Here is a 16,119-nt window from a genome sequence, read left to right on the forward strand (position 1 = left end):
TGTTCATTGTGGTTAAGAGAAGCATGTACTGCTATTGCAGAGGACCTGGCCTGCCAGGAGGTCCCCTGCCGTCTGCCATGCTGTGCTCATGCTTCCTGCTGCACTCACTCTGTCAGGTTTCTGCCTGGCCTGGCTCAGTTTGCTTTTGTTCTCTCCTCTTGCAGGTTGCCAGAGTAGTCCTGTCTGACTCACCACAGCTCTCTCGGGGAAAAGAAGGTGGATTGGAGGAGCTAATTGACACTTTAATTTCCAATCCCTTCTTAACCAGGAAACAAATTCCCCGGACTCCAGAGAACTTGAGTAAGTTAATGCTCTCTGTCCCTCTTCCCTTTCTAAGACAGTTCCCACCATTAGACTCCTGATCTGACAGCTCTTTGGAAACAATTTAAACTGTCCTTGTTGTTTCGCCGACTGTGGCTCTTCATTCTGATATAATGGAGTTTTGTTGAAGCATTCAGCAGGACCACTCAAGTTTTACAGCCATCTTTTGTCAGTAATCTTTTGTGACTTCTGAGTACCTCCACAGAAGTATAATCAGTCTGATAGTATAATCTTTATTTGTTTTACTTGACTATTTTTCTGCAAAATATTTTATTTGGTCACTTAAAAAAAATTCTGGGGCCAGTTGAGCCACCTTCCACATGGCAGAGAATGGACTCCTGGAAGTTGTCCTCTGACCTCCATTACATGCACCATAGCACATGTGTAGTCGTACACACATGCACATGTACAGGCATGCACTAGGTAGACAAATGAATAAATTCAGTAAATGTGCTAAGAAAAATTCTCACCTTCAGGTCAGATGTCCATGTTTAGGGAGTGTGGTGATTTTGCTTTCCAGTCAGCAGTCATAAGTAGCCACCACTGCATGCATAGATCTTTACCCCATGGCTAAAATAATCAGAGTCTCAAATGCTTCCCTCTAGTTCCTGCAGTTGGTGTAGGCAAACCTGATCCTCCCTTCCTTATCTAGCCAGTGCAGATCTTTTGGGTTGGATGATTGAATACAATTTCTTCTTTGCTGCTGATTTAATTCATTGAGCTGAGACAGCATAGGTTGGTGTTCTTTAAATTAAATAGGGTCCTGCAGTATGCTTATCTTTTAAAAAAATTATATTTAACACAGCCTTGCTCATTTGTAGACACATTGCTTATAGCCATTTCCATGTTACAATGACAAATTTGAGGAGTTGTGGGCGATCAAATGGCTGACAGCCCTAATATTAGCATCTAATCATTTTTTTATTTAAATCTTATTTAATATAATATGAGTACACTGTATCTGTCTTCAGAAGAGGGCATCAGATGGTTGTGAAGACACCATATGGTTGCTAAAAATTGAACTTAGGACTTCTTGAAGAACAGTCAATGGTCTTAACCACTGAGCCATCTCTCCATCTTAAGAGTATCTAATCTCTTAACAACAACAACAAAAATTCTGCCCATTTCTGGTATGGCTAGACAAGTAATATGTCCTTCATGTATATAATCAAATATATTGTATACAAGTTTATGTGTATCTTAGGAACAGCTGCTGTTGTTTGCACTGACTTGAGTTGGGTCATTTGGAGATGCAGTTTTCCGATGCTCTGGCTTGTCCTCCTGTTGGCATATGTATGGAACTTGAACTGAGGCACTGCCTTTATTTTCAGCACTAGAGTAAAGCATATTCATTACATGTCTGTGTTTGGGCATATGTAAATGATAAAATATGTGTGTGTTTCCCCCCCACCTTAATTAGTAACTGATATTAGGAGCTCATGGAGAAAAGCTGTTGAAACTGAAGATAACAGAAGTTCAGATGGGATTCTAGTGGATGCCAATGCTAGAGAAGTGTCGTCAGAGTCTTCATCTACACTGCGTAATCAGAGGGAATTTAGCCTGGCTATTTTTTCCCCAGATTTTGATCGGTCTTATTTTCCTGAAGAGAAAGCTGTTTCAGATCAGCTTAAAGGTGTACCTCAGAAACATCTGGTAACAAGTCAGACCAGTGAACCCCCAACAGAAGATGTGTCAGACTCGGTAAATAAGAAAATGATTTGGAAGCAAGATTTAGAATGTGCAACCACCAGGCTTTCAGAAACTAGTCACATGGACGTATTCTCCCCTGTTGTGGGCAGTGGAATAGATGTGATGAGTAGAAGTAAAGAGGACCGTGTTCCAGTACCGCCGGACCACTCGCAAGCTTCTCGCATTGAGCCTTCCACACATAAAACTCTGTTATGGGATTCTTTTCAGAGGTTGAGTGGTATTGGTATATTACATGAAACTCTTCCAGAAGTTGGTCGCCTAAGTCTTAATAGTTCTACTAGTTCAGAGACCAGTTTTAAACTGGAACCAAAGAGTTATGTGCACAGTGATGCTTTTGGAGATGATGAGGGAAAAGGACAAGCTATTCCAGAATTAGATTCCAATTTACAGGCTCATCTCACTAGTTATGAGGCTCTGAAGAAATCTCTTAGCAAAGTCAGGGAAGAATCTTACCTGCCTAATCCCAAGACGCTTGAACAACACAAAGTAGAACTGAGCCCTGTAGCCAAAGCTGTGCAAGCAGATGATGCACACACTGTTTGGGACACTCAGGCTTTGTTTATTGACTCCACAAAGTCATCTCCCCTTGTGTCACTTGATGGAAAAACACAGACAGTATCACTAACCAACGCTTTTCTGCTGGAGCAGAAATTGAAGACCACTTTACCATGTAGCCTTGGGGAATTTCTGCCTAATTTAAAAGGTAAGAGTCAGCCAAACCTGTGCATGCGTCCTTGCTGATCCATTCTCCTAACTTCTTTCCCCTCCTAAGATAGAGTAGCATTGTGGTACCTACCCCTGGCTAGCCATAACCCTTATACCTTCATCAAGGGTAAGAGGAGTAGTAAACCCTTACTTTATGGGTACTTTCAGAGTCTCTCTCTCTCTCTCTCTCTCTCTCTCTCTCTCTCTGGGTACTTTCAGAATCTCTCTCTCTCTCTCTCTCTCTCTCTCTCTCTCTCTCTCTCACACACACACACAGACACGGAGGCACACACACACACACACACAGACACACACACACACACACAGACACGGAGGCAGACTATTTTTCCAAATACAGTCATATTTTGAGATACTGGTGTTAGAATTCCAACAGTGTGTTAGTGGGCAGTTCAGCCTATATTAGTATAACTTATTGAAGCCAAGCAATCAGCACATTTTATTAATCATAGTTCTCTTATTGAAAATTATATAATAAAGTATTAAAATTATTCTTAGGTATTTAGGACTGATTTAGTCTTGTTATATAGATTTTTCACATATCACTTTGGTTTTTTCATGATGAACACTTTATGAAGAGTATTTTAGAAGTACATTGATTTTTATTTATTTATTTTGAGAAAAGGCATTTGAGTAGAAATGATAATTTCATTCATTATTTATTAGTCTTGCACAAAGTAAGCCTTTGCTAAATCAAGAATTTTACTACTTTGTGGAATTGTTCCTACTTATAATACTTATTTTCCTCTTTTAAAAATCATTTTTTCAGAAGAAGAAATCTCAAGTAAGAGCCTTGAAGCAAGAGACTCTCTGATTTGACAAGATGAAGCATTTTCAAGTTGATTTAGCTGTGATGCACTTACCCTGAAGTCTTGTCACTGAACTGCAGCTGATATCATACATTGGAAGTAAATTCTCTTTTCAGCATCAAAGGAGTTCAGAATGTACTTGACTTCTTATAATGTGTTTAGGTCTTTTTTTTTTTTTTTTTTTTTTTGTAAATAATATGAATTTGAAATATGAAGTATTTAAGAACAGAAAATGTCAAATTTTAGAAAACAATTTTGATTCCTAGAATAATCTTATAAGTGAATGACAATATCATAGTTATGTTAAAAATATCAGTCATTAACATGAGTTAGTGCCTAACCTAATGGCCACTGAATAACTGCATCTTTCATTTTAGAGAAATAAACCATTTTATTGGATCTTAATGGAATATTCTGGTAATAACACAAAGTGAAGTACCTTTACCTTTGGATGGATATTTAGTCAAAGCAGCACACCTTAGCTTGTAAGCAGGCTTAATGAATTCTATTGGTCCTGCAGAGTGATGTTGATGGGATAAAATGCATGTGGTTGGTGAAGAAGATTGGAGAGAACTGACGAAAATGGGTAAATAGAGATGGACAGACGTTTAAAGAACACTGTCAAACTCTGTACTTTAGACTGAGAATTTAATTCTATTTATATTTAACAAGAATATAAATGCAAATTTACAAATTTGTTTTACCATTGTGGTCTGTGGATGGTATGGTGGGTGTTGTTTTGGGAAAAGCTTTTTGTTTTTAGTAAAAAAAACTTTTTGTTTTAAGTAAAAAAAAAACAAGTTTTTTGTTACTTACTGATTGGAAACATTTACGTTTCCTAGTGCCTACAGAGTATCCCAAAATAATTTGAGAAAATTGAACATGGATTTAAGTAACTAGTAACATTCGTATGTTTTTGCCTTATTGTCAGGGGTCTTGTTTGTATTATCTAAGGAATAAATACATGTGCCTGAATAAGCCCGACTAGAAGAGGCACTAAACGGTTGATTTATTATCTCCTCCTCGTCTGTGTAGAGCCTCTGTGTGTAACTATCAAAATCTTGTTCCCAAGCCTTAAGAAAATGAGAGAAGAGAAAGGTAGATGGCCTGAGTTGTCAGAAGGACTGTCTAAAAGCTGCTTGACAGAGGGACGGAAAGAAGACATGGTCCCGAGGGCTCTGGGTTCCTTTATGAGTGCAGGAGAGCAGGGCCTGCTCAGGTGTACTGGGAAATCCTTTGCTGCCTTCTTTACAGCCTAGATCTAAATTCTAAATAGCATGTTAAGGAAGAGGAAGGAGCCAGAGCCAGGGCTAAGTGTTTAATATGCATGATTGCATTTAACCTTTGTAATTGAGATAGGAGGCATACCTAGCCTGCAGATACAGAAGCTAGAGATGAAATGGCTGGAGAAGGATGCAGGGACCAACTGTATTAGGATCATCTAAGATGCCTATTTAAAAATGCTCATTTAGAGAGGACCTAGAAATCTCATTTCACATACGCTTCCATGGCAGCTCACAAGTTCAGCAGTTTGCTGCCAAGAGGCTGGGATTCATATTTAGTCCCTAGGCACACTATTGTATGTATATTGCTCTAGGAGCCCTTCATTATGAGAGTCAAAAGATGAAGAATCTGGCTATTTTGGGTTTATAAGTCACTAAAATTTACCTATAGTCGGCTGAGCATTTCTGAAATGATCATTTCCTGTTTCAGTGCCATGAGCAAATCTCAACTCTCACTTCTCCAAAACTGATTATAACTTAATGTTTCAGTGCCTTCCTGCACGGTAGTGCCTTCTCCTGCAGTTAGTTCCCTTTGACATTTAGGAACTACTTTGATCATGTCAGGCCCTTGCTTAAAAGCCCATTGATGTTCATTGTAATTATAGAAAAGCGTTTGGTATAAAGACCCCTTCTTCTCTCCTCCCGCCTCCTGCTGGGATCTTTTACAGTGTGTGCTTACCTTGTCCTCCTAGTTCACCTCAGTTCTTTGTTAGTTTGCAGACTCTAATAACCTTTAATTATACCAGTTAGGATTTAAAAATTTTTTTATTTATTTTCACATGTAGGATTTTTTTCTTCTAATTTTTAATTTATTTTCATGTGTGTGGATGTTTGCCAACATGTCTGTGTACCTCTTTGGTGCCTGGTGCTGCCTGAGGAGGGAGTCAGATCCTCTGAGACTGGTGTTAGCATCCACATAGGTGCTAGGACTTTTTCTGAGTCACAGGATGAGCAGCCACTGGGGTATCTCCAGCCAGCTACAGTTCCTTTAAAATTCACAATAGCACTTTAACCCTTTAAACACCTTTGATCACAGCCTTGGGGAGGCAGGCAGATCTGAGTCTAGTCTACAAAGTCAGTTCCAGGACAGCCGGTGCAACATAGTGAGACCCTGTCTGCAAAATAAAGGCTGAAGGTTCAGACAAATCACATTTTCTACCTTGATGTCTTAATTTGCCCTCCCTAGATCCATGATCTTCCATCTTTTCTGAAGTATATGGTATAACTGTTTTGTGTGTGGGGAGGGTGTGGTGGTGGGGAGACAGGAATTTTGCTGTTTTTGTTCAGGTTAGCTTTAGCTCACAGCTGTCTTCTGCCTCAGTCTTCCAAGTGCTGGAACTACCGATGTTTGCCTAGCTTTTACTTAATGTCTTTGTTAGACATCTCCCCCGATTTTATGTGATTTCTGATCCAGCTGTATACACACCTTCTTAGTGCCGAGCATGAAAAGTGTTACCAAGTAAGATAAAGAATAGTTCAAGTTAAAGAACATTTGGGGGGGGCAGGGATTAAGCTTAACAAAATACTAAACAGACATTTTGAAACCTTTACAATATTCTTCTAAGTTATAAGGTATCATACCAATTTTTTTCTAGCGTGTAAACAGGAATTCTTGAGACCTGTTTAAAAGCAAACTATTTTTTCCCCTAGTATACTAAAAAATGTGTTTCAAAACATTTCATTTAATGTGTGAAGACAGTATATATAGATCAGATACCTGGTTGCTCTAAAGAGCACTGAGAGCTGGCAAGTTCATGCTGTTAAGTGGAAAATGTCTGTGTTCTAAGGACTGTTCTACATACTGCTGTCTAGAATAAACAATGTTTCACCACTTGTCTGGAATTCCCTGTATTTCAAGAAGAATTATGCCTCACACACACCACTGAATTATCGCATACAAAAGTACAACTTGGTAAAATAATTTAAGACTCAGTGATACAGGTAAGAGTTTAGATTTACAACAGCTTTTATGTTTGAGGCAGGGTCTTGCTATGTAGCCCTGACTGGCCTGAGTGAGTGAGTGGTCTTTGTGCCTTTGTAAAAGGAATGGCTCCTAGTCAGAGAAATCTCTGCTTTATCTAACACAGCCCGTATGACACTAGAACTGAAATGGAGCAGTTTATATTTGTATTCTGCTTTTACCATGTGTGCCCAATGCAAACTAGGAACCTCAGAATCTTTCTCCACAAAATAAGTAATATACAAACTTGGTGTCATGCAATTTCCAGATAAATACAAATGTCAAAACACCAATTTTGCAGCCTTTGTTTCTAAAGTTTGTAAATTTGGAATTACATGTAGAAATAGTCTATACCTAAAATGGTAGTTTTTATTTTTTTGAAGCAAGACCTTAGTATAGCCTAGGTTGTCCTTTAATTTATGGTAATCATCTTACATAGCCACCTGACTACTGGGATTACAGGGAAGGAGCAGATGCCCAGGTAGAGGGGTGTGATGGAGGCACAAAGGGTCTGGTCAGATCTAAAGTGTCTCACCAGTCATGCCAGCCTCCTCATGTTTTAATGATAGAAGTCACCATCCATCAGGTTATGAGGCTAAATTAAAATACTTGCATGCCAAATACTTAATACCTGGCATTTAACGGGCTCAAACTTTGCCAGATGTCACATGCAGTATTTGGAGGAATGGCATAATCTGGATGCTTGTTTTGTTGACCATTTTGACCTTAATGTAGTGGTCTTACTGTAGCCACAAAAGGAGAGCAGGCATAGTGAAATCACGTCTTGCCGGACTTCAAAGTAAAAGATCAGCGCTGGGATTTCACCCCAGGAAGTTCTAGACAAGCATTCTACCACTGAGCTATGTCCCTAGCATAAGAACTTGTTGGGAACTGGGGTCTCATGTATCTCTGGCTAAATATCCCAACAATCTTAAAAAACCCAATACTGCCTTCACCTGGGATTACAGGCATGCACCACTAGCACCAGGTTTTTATGTGCCTGGTCTGGTTAGTATTTTTTATATACCAGTTGAGCTACATTATATAAATATCCAGTCCTTGAATTCGTCTTAAACCTTTCAAATGTGGATGGATGTTGTGCTTGCACCAGCTGTGTGCCTGGTGTTTGTAGAGGCCAGAGGGTTTTGGATTCCCTAGGATTGGAATTACACATGGTCGTGAACTGTCATGTGAATGCTAGGAATTAAACCCAGGTATCTGGAAAAGCAGATAGTGCTCTTAACCAGAGTCACATTCCAGCCCCTTGAGTCTTTACCACTACTACATCTGCTACCAAGCATTGCCAATTTGCCAGCTAAATGATACTTGAGGATAATTAGAATCTATAAAGTACCTGCAAATTATTTCAAACAACATTTTAAACTGCTAATAAGTTTATTCATGATTGAAACCAAGGAGGATTTAGAAATACATTTTAATATCTTGCTGATAAAATAGTAACATTCCACCTTTGTGATCTGATAATGCAGAAGATAACTGCTTTAATACTCTATTATAACCAGGTATCCAGAACACACACACACACACCCACCCACACCCCACCTACTTTAGTGTTAACACCACACTAACTTCATAAAGGCCGTCTTGAAGATCTCTACTTGATAGCTGAGTAAATAGCGTCCAATACTAAGACTAGGAAAGAGATGAGATAGTAAGCACACGTTTCAAGCTCACTTTTAAGCACATGACATGAATATTAAAGACAAATGATGCAAAAAACCAAACCACTGTAATTCAGCATTTTACTAAAGAGCATTTGGCATTATTTCAACGCATGAGGAGGCTGTGCTTGGGGCCATCTACTCTTTCTAGCTTCTCAAAGTGTTTCCTGGCATTACGAATGTTGATCAGAGTAGCTGCAGAAGGGATGGATGGATCTGACATGACCACCATCACGTACGTGTTTGATGTAAAGATGTCGATGAAGGCAGCGAAGTTAGAATTCCTCACTTCCATGCTCTGGAAAGAAGCGGCCAATTTACTGCAGCTCAGCTTAAACTGCTTGATGATGTTGCTGATCTTCTCAAAGCGGTGCACATCTCGCTGCTCTTTGCACTGGTAGTGGGAAATCACCAAGAACGTAGCTCTCTCGAACAGCAGAACTTCATCAGCCTCAATAATCTGGGCAAAATTCCTTAGGTTCATCTCCAGCTGCTGGACGTTGGGGATCAGCTGATAGACGATGCTGGACCAGGCTTTGTAGAGCGTCTCATCCCAGATGGACGTTCGAAAACAAGCGCACTCCAGCGGGCGAGACAAACGCCTCAGGTCTTCCTCTCGCTCTTTAAAAATCAGGTCACGTTGATCTTCCTGAACCAGATCCATTTTGTGCACCAGGCAGAAGATTTTGGCGTCAGGTGAATTCTGGAGGATGGCTTCCAGACACGATTGGTAATAATGCATATCTTTTTCCAGTTCGCGGCTCTCTACGTCAAACACGTATATCAGAACCTCCACATTACGGAAGATGTTGTCCCGCTGGCTGGTGAAGTAATTTTCCATAAAGGTGTCCTGGCCGCCACAGTCCCACAGGTTCAGCACCAGGTTCCCCAAGAATCGGACGTGGGAGTGCTCCACATCGATGGTGGCACCCAGGCGCCTGGTGTCGCGCGCAATATAATTTGCAAAGATGATCGACCTCATGCTGGTCTTCCCCGACCCGCTCTTTCCCATCAACAGCACCTTTTTCTTCATGGCTGTATTGGGCATCACCTGCCGGCGTCGCCACGGACTGGGCCTGAGGCACGGCCTAACGGCGGACCGACCAAGGATGGGGACGGCCGGACACCGAGCACCTACCGGCAGCGGAGGCCGTGCACGCGAGCTGGGGGCAGGAAAGACCGCGGCGAGGCGAGGCGAGGCCTCAGAAAACAGCGCCGGAGGCAATGGCCACAGCCGCTGGGAGCTAGCGAGAGCAGACCAGTGATGTGATCAGCTCCGGCCCGGCCGCCACCCACTTCCCGCCGGCATCTCGCGAGAACTCCGAGGGCCTGCCGCCACCCACTTCCGGTGGCGACATCGCGAGAACGTCGGCTACTCCTTTGCGACCCTTGGAATTCTGAGAAACTGCTTCTTCCATTGCAATCTAGCGCACAGCGAGTTAAAACGAAAGGCCAAGCCCACGCTGGGGTTTTGTTCTGCTTGGGTTGCTCTGGGGCTTTGCAGAAGGGGTCGAGTGAACCTGGGAGGGAGAATGCTGCCCCCGCGTGGCCAAAAGTCCCCACACGCCCACTGCCATTATCACCTCAGAGAGATAATAGTGCTGTAGGCTTGACAATCAGGCAAGTAGAGGAGCGGAGATGACAAATGAAAACCAGCATAAAGAGATTTCGAGAAACTAATTGCCCAGGGCTAGGCAGTTCCTTGCCAGGGAGACATCCTGATTCCTTGTTCTTTTTACCTCAGCTTGAGAATGTGTAATTAGAATCCAAAACTCGAGGAGAGGGTAATATGGACCACCATGCAATAGCTTCGTCCTCACGGTTACCGTGTGAACAACTGTTTTCAAACCTGAGGGGGTTAACGAGTCTGAGTGACTTAGAAGGTCTGCTCACTTAGCCATAGGCCACATGGCCTCAAGTCCAGGGCCTTTAAGGAGAGATAAGCAGTGTCATCCGTACATTCAGGATGAGTCAGTAGAATTACCAGGGCACGTCATCTTCCTAAATTAGGACACTGCATCCTTATTGTAAAGCCCTTTCCAGGTTGTATACTACACTGTACCAATGAAGACATTTCCTCACTCATTCATTCAAAAATTGGATGTTGGGGCTAGAGACATGGCTTATCATTTAAGCCATGGTCTCCCGCACAGATGTGGTGCATACACACACACACACACACACACACACACACACACACTGCTCTTCCAGAGAACCTGGGTTTGCTTCCCAGCACCACTGTGACTCCTTGAAACTGTAACTCCAGTCCAGGGGATGATGCCCTCTTTCAACCTCTGTGGTCACTGCATGCATATGATGCATAGACACATATGCAAAATATGAATTTACATAAATGATGTTTACAGTATGCAAGAAAATTCAAAAGTGGGCTGGCAAGATGTCTAAGCGGGTAAGAGTACTGACTGCTCTTCTGAAGGTCCTAAGTTCAAATCCCAGTAACCACATAGTGGCTCACAACCACCCCGTAATGAGATCTGATGCCCTCTTCTGGCGTGTCTGAAGACAGCAACAGTGTACTTATCTATAATAATAAATCTCTGAGCTGGAGTGAGCAGAGGTCCAGAATTCAATTCCTAACAATCACATGAAGGCTTACAACCATATGTGTAGCTATAGTGTATTCATATACATAAAAAAAAGAAAAGACAATTTAAAAGTAATCATTGTTGCAGGATATTTGATCACACTGAACCCTGAGAGTGTATTGTTTACTAAAAGACAAACAAAAACAAAAAACAAAACAAAACAAAAAAAACGATTTCTAGTTGTGATGTGGCTTAGTCGTAGCACACACCTTTAATTCCTCTGGTTAGAATACAGATATGCCCTTAGAACACACTTTCAATCCCAAACAGTGAAGGTAAAGTTAGTTTGTAGAAGAAAGCAGTGTTTGAAAGTTATGTCTAATTGAGTGGCAGACAAAGTAACAAATCAGAGAAAGATTTGACAGAATAGGATACACCCAGCTCTCAAGAGGAGAGGGGAAAGAGGTTACATAACTAATAGCAGCACACACACACACACACACACACAGAGAGAGAGAGAGAGAGAGAGAGAGAGAGAGAGAGAGAGAGAGAGAGAGAGAGAGAATCTACCAGGACAGTTACAGAGAGAAAAGGTTGAAAAGAGAGAGCAAGCTAAACACAGGGGAAGGCAGAGGAGCCAGAGAATGAGAAGGAGTCAGAAGATTAGACCAGATTGCCAAAATCAGTATGAGGTCAAGCAGAACAATTAAGAAAACGCCAAGAGAGAGAGAGAGAGAAGTCAGATTGAATCAGTCAGCTTGGAGAGGAGTTTGAGCCAGAACAGCTGAGTTGACCAGCCAGCCAGAGATCATTATTTAGTTAGTGTGTGTGTGTGTGTGTGCGTGTGCGTGCACGTGCATGTATGTTGAAATAGATGTCTTACTTAGGGCTGGCCATTCAGTAGTCACTCTTAGTTCTTTGACCAATTATGAGTCTCTGCACTAATTGCTGCCCACTACAGATAATCTGCTCTGGTTGAGGCTGAGGATAGAACTAATCTATATGTAAACATAAATATTTAGAAGGGAGTTGGGCATGCCCATTTAGCAAGATAACTTGGAGGTTCCTCAAATTTACAGTACCAGACATGTATTCTCTCCTTTGCAACAGGCTTCAGATCCAATGCAAAAGCAGTTGGTTACCTCATAACTTTTGTGTTGCTATTGTACCAATGGGCATGGCAGGTTGGTATTATAGCCTTTAGGGTTCACCATTGGGTAGTATCACTGATGACTTCCCCTGCAGTCTGCTTAGTTGGTACCCTCTGGCACACGAAAACTCGCCAGCAGGGAGGAAGGCTTTAGGTTTGTTCCAGCTCGATGGCCCCCCTGCCCCTAGTTTGATGTCTTTATGCTCTGCAACCAAAATATATTCTGTCTCAAGCAACAGTGTCTTACTATCTAGTTATGATCAGTAACCAAGAGCAGCCGCAATCACCAGTGTTGTTTGGGGAGCCTCTGGGGCCTTTCTGACCCTGACCCCAAGTCTGGAACTGAGTTTTTGTTTAATAACACACATCTTCTGGGGGAAGTTTTGGCTACCCATGCTGGGTACCTGTGTTTAAAGATACACGCACATTTTAATTAGCCTACACATAGTGGGTTTTCATAAATGCTTTCCTTAGATCCTTTGTTTTGGTTAACAAACTCCTCCCTCATGCTGTACCCCTACCCAATCACTGCTTAAAGTTTTAGCCTCCAGTATTCTCCCCTCTCTATTTTCCTATTGTATGTATTCTATGTACCCGCACCCATGAAGAACCCTCACTCCTACATAGGCCCTTTTTTTTTTTTTTTTTTTTTTTTTTTTTTTTTTTTTTTCGAGACAGGGTTTCTCTGTGTAGCCCTGGCTGTCCTGGCACTCACTTTGTAGACCAGGCTGGCCTCGAACTCAGAAATCCGCCTGCCTCTGCCTCCCGAGTGCTGGGACTAAAGGCATGCGCCACCACGCCCGGCTACATAGGCCCTTTTTAGCTTCCTGAGTTTGACATGTACTCCCAAGTAAGCACACAAATCTAAAAGTTCAATAGCCTTTGTTCTGAATATTTAGTGTTTTAATTTTGTCAGATTTGTGTGTGTGTGTGTGTGTGTGTCTGCCTTTCCATCTGTGTGAGTGTACACCACTTGTGCATCAGAGAAGGCACTGAATTCTGAACCAGGGTTACAGGCAGTGGAGAGCCACCTTAGCTAGGTGCTGGAAACCAAACTTGACTCCTCTAGAGGAATGAGGAATACTAATTGTAGTGAGGATTTTTGTTTTCTAGTTGGAGGGTTGGAAGGGATTGGGGTAAAGAAAGATGGTAAGAAAAAAGATCCCACTAAACTAACCAGAAGGGCAGCTACAACGGATAACTCCTGAACTCCCAGTCCCAAGTAGTTTAGTTGTCATATGGTGAGAGGAGTCTCTGTTCTGATCTGTCTGTGTGGTGGTGTAAATGCCTTGTGTGTCTGGACTGGCATCTCCTTTCCTAAATCTGGGATTTTTTTTTTTTCCTGCTTGGTTCCTTTGAAAACACTTTTCATGTCTCTAGAATGAGATTCTTCTGTTTCTTCAATGCTGATAATCTAACAAATTTGGTCTTTTCCAAATGTCGTATGTATCTTGGAATTGCCATTGGAGTCTTCTTATTTTTTTTCTTTGTCTTTGTTAGATTTTGTTCTGCTTTCTCCATCTTGTCTTCAAGATATTCTGTCCTCCCCATCCCCCCGTCCATTCTTGCTGATTCTTTCCACAGAGTTTATTTGATCTATTATGTTTTTTCACTTCCAGATTTGAGATCAGTTTTTCTTCAACCTTTCTCCCTCTGTTGGATTCCTTTCATACCACCCATTATCTTTCTTATTTCACACAGCTGTTTGTTTGTGTCTTGGAACATGCATACAGTCACTATTTTGAGTTCCATCTTCTGGGGTATCTCTGTGACCACCATGGCTAGCAGAGTAATAATAACTGGTGGGGTGCAAGAGGTAGTTTCCTTCAACATTGCTGTGTAGCCGGTATTGGTTCAGACTTTGGGAATCAGACCCTGAATAGCTTATTGTAGGCATTTTGAAGGGCTGCAAATTTTCTTGTAAACTTTCCTGGTGACAACCTACTCCTGTGTGAACAATAAAGTGTTCAACATGACTACATTGGAACTCTGGAAGCAACATGTGACATCTTCAATAAAGATGAGTTCTACAGATTGATCTAACTGACACTTTCCATAAAGATAGGTTGTATAGATTGACAAGGTCCTGATAAGTTCCAGGAGGAGGATCCGATGTGGCCTTGACTGCATAGCTAGCCCAAAGCTCACCCTACTGTTAACCACACCTGCTCCTGGCCTTCTGGGCTGATAACAGGTTTTTACATCCCTCTCTTTGAATGAACAACCCTGTGTGTTTAACACTCCTGGTTCTCCTATTGCTAATCTGTGAGCACAATAGCCCCCATGCCTCCAATATACCATCCCCTTTATTTTTTTAAAGAAAAAATGTGACTGTAATAGAGGCCAAGGTTGAATGTATTGCTTCATGGCTAATCTAACTAATATAGACCAGTATAACAGAATTGTAAGCCTAGCTAACTGAGGACTAAAGGGGAAAGCCATCTTAACCATGGTAATCATTTGTACTGACTGGTTTTGTGTGTCAACTTGACACAGGCTGGAGTTATCACAAAGAAAGGAGCTTCAGTTGGGGAAGTGCCTCCATGAGATCCAGCTGTGGAGCATTTTCTCAATTAGTGATCAAGAGGAAAGGCCCCTTGTGGGTGGAACCATCTCTGGGCTGGTAGTCTTGGGTTTTATAAAAGAGCAGGCTGAGCAAGCCAGAGGAAGCAAACCAGTAAGGAACATTCCTCCTTGGCCTCTGCATCAGCTCCTGCTTCCTGACCTGCTTGAGTTCCAGTCCTGACTTCTTTCAGTGATGAACAGCAGTGTGGAAATGTAAGCCAAATAAACCCTTTTCCCCCAGCTGCTTCTTGGTCATGATGTTTTGTCCAGGAATAGAAACCCTGACTAAGATACCATTCAAAGTCACTTAAAGAGATTTTACCTCCTGTGAAGATCGTTAATTTGATCCCCCATAGTATGAGAGAGATCTGACACATTGAAGCAGCACACACAGGAAACGGCTAACAGCCAAGATTGTGCTTGAGCAACAGTGTCTTAGTCAGGGTTTACTGCTGATGAGCAGACACCGTGACCAAGGCAAGTCTTTTAAAGGACAACATTTAATTGGGGCTGGCATACAGGTTCAGAGGTTCAGTCCATTATCATCAAGGTGGAGGCATCGCAGTATCCAGGCAGGCCTGGTGCAGGAGGAGCGGAGAGTTCTGCATCTTCATCTGAAGGCGCTAGTGAAAGACTGGCTTCTTGGCAGCTAGGATGAGTGTCTTAAAGCCCACACCCACAGTGAAATACCTACTCCAACAAGGCCACACTTTCTAATAGTGCCACTCCTTGGACTGAGAATATACAAATAATCACAAATTAATCTCTTGATTAATTTCTGCTCATATATTTGCTGCAATAATGGTAGTTTTACTAACCATACAGGCCATCTTTGAGACCTTTCAGTGTTCTAGTAATCATTCCTGGGACTGGCCATAAAAAAAAATCCTAAAAATAATCCTTAGTATGGGAAAACATCATACCGTTTCCTATTCCAGGCATGCCTTTATTACACCTCCCTAGCCCCCTGACAAAAAGTATTTGGATTCTGCACTGACAAGCTGAGAATTAATGTAGTGTAATCAGCATCACTTTTGGGTCAGTAGTATTGTGTTCTTGCCTCGCCAAGGCCTCAGCTTGATGAGTTGGTTTTGATGTCTCCCTAAGTCACCGGCTTCCTCTTCCTCTTAGGGCATCTCCTCTTGGTTTGTTGTCTACCTTCAGACGCTTCATTGGATGCCCATGTCCAATGCATCAGAGCAGGAACACTGGGGCTTCACTCATTTTCTACAAGTATAACCTCATCCTGATGTTAGAACAACATCGGGTCTTTCCATTGATTAGTTTCTACATCTTCCCACTTAACAAACACTTCTGGCTGTGTCTCCATTAGGGAAAAATGGCTTGGGGTAGCAGCAGAAGTCTTATGC

The 16,119-nt window shown here is 42.0% G+C and overlaps 2 protein-coding genes across 2 annotated transcripts in view; one reads left to right on the plus strand and one right to left on the minus strand.

The window, feature by feature from the left end:
* The window catches only part of Haus6 (HAUS augmin like complex subunit 6), a 34,087-nt gene extending 27,407 nt beyond the window's left edge, over positions 1 to 6,680 (plus strand). Inside the window, 4 exon segments of the mRNA XM_085839195.1 lie at positions 165 to 300; positions 1,742 to 2,734; positions 3,524 to 3,559; positions 3,562 to 6,680. Of these exon segments, the coding sequence (XP_085695321.1) occupies positions 165 to 300; positions 1,742 to 2,734; positions 3,524 to 3,559; positions 3,562 to 3,581 (1,185 nt within the window). The 3' untranslated portion in view covers positions 3,582 to 6,680.
* Positions 6,681 to 8,182: 1,502 nt separating this feature from the next.
* Rraga (Ras related GTP binding A) lies at positions 8,183 to 9,802 on the minus strand. The gene has a single exon (XM_021160059.3). The coding sequence runs from the start codon at positions 9,534 to 9,536 to the stop codon at positions 8,595 to 8,597; it is 942 nt and encodes a 313-aa protein (XP_021015718.1). The 5' UTR covers positions 9,537 to 9,802; the 3' UTR covers positions 8,183 to 8,594.
* Positions 9,803 to 16,119: the final 6,317 nt, after the last annotated feature.

Source organism: Mus caroli, unplaced genomic scaffold (genome assembly GCF_978045245.1).
Source record: "Mus caroli unplaced genomic scaffold, Mus_caroli_1 scaffold_6, whole genome shotgun sequence".
In the NCBI taxonomy this organism is placed as follows: Eukaryota; Metazoa; Chordata; class Mammalia; order Rodentia; family Muridae; genus Mus; species Mus caroli.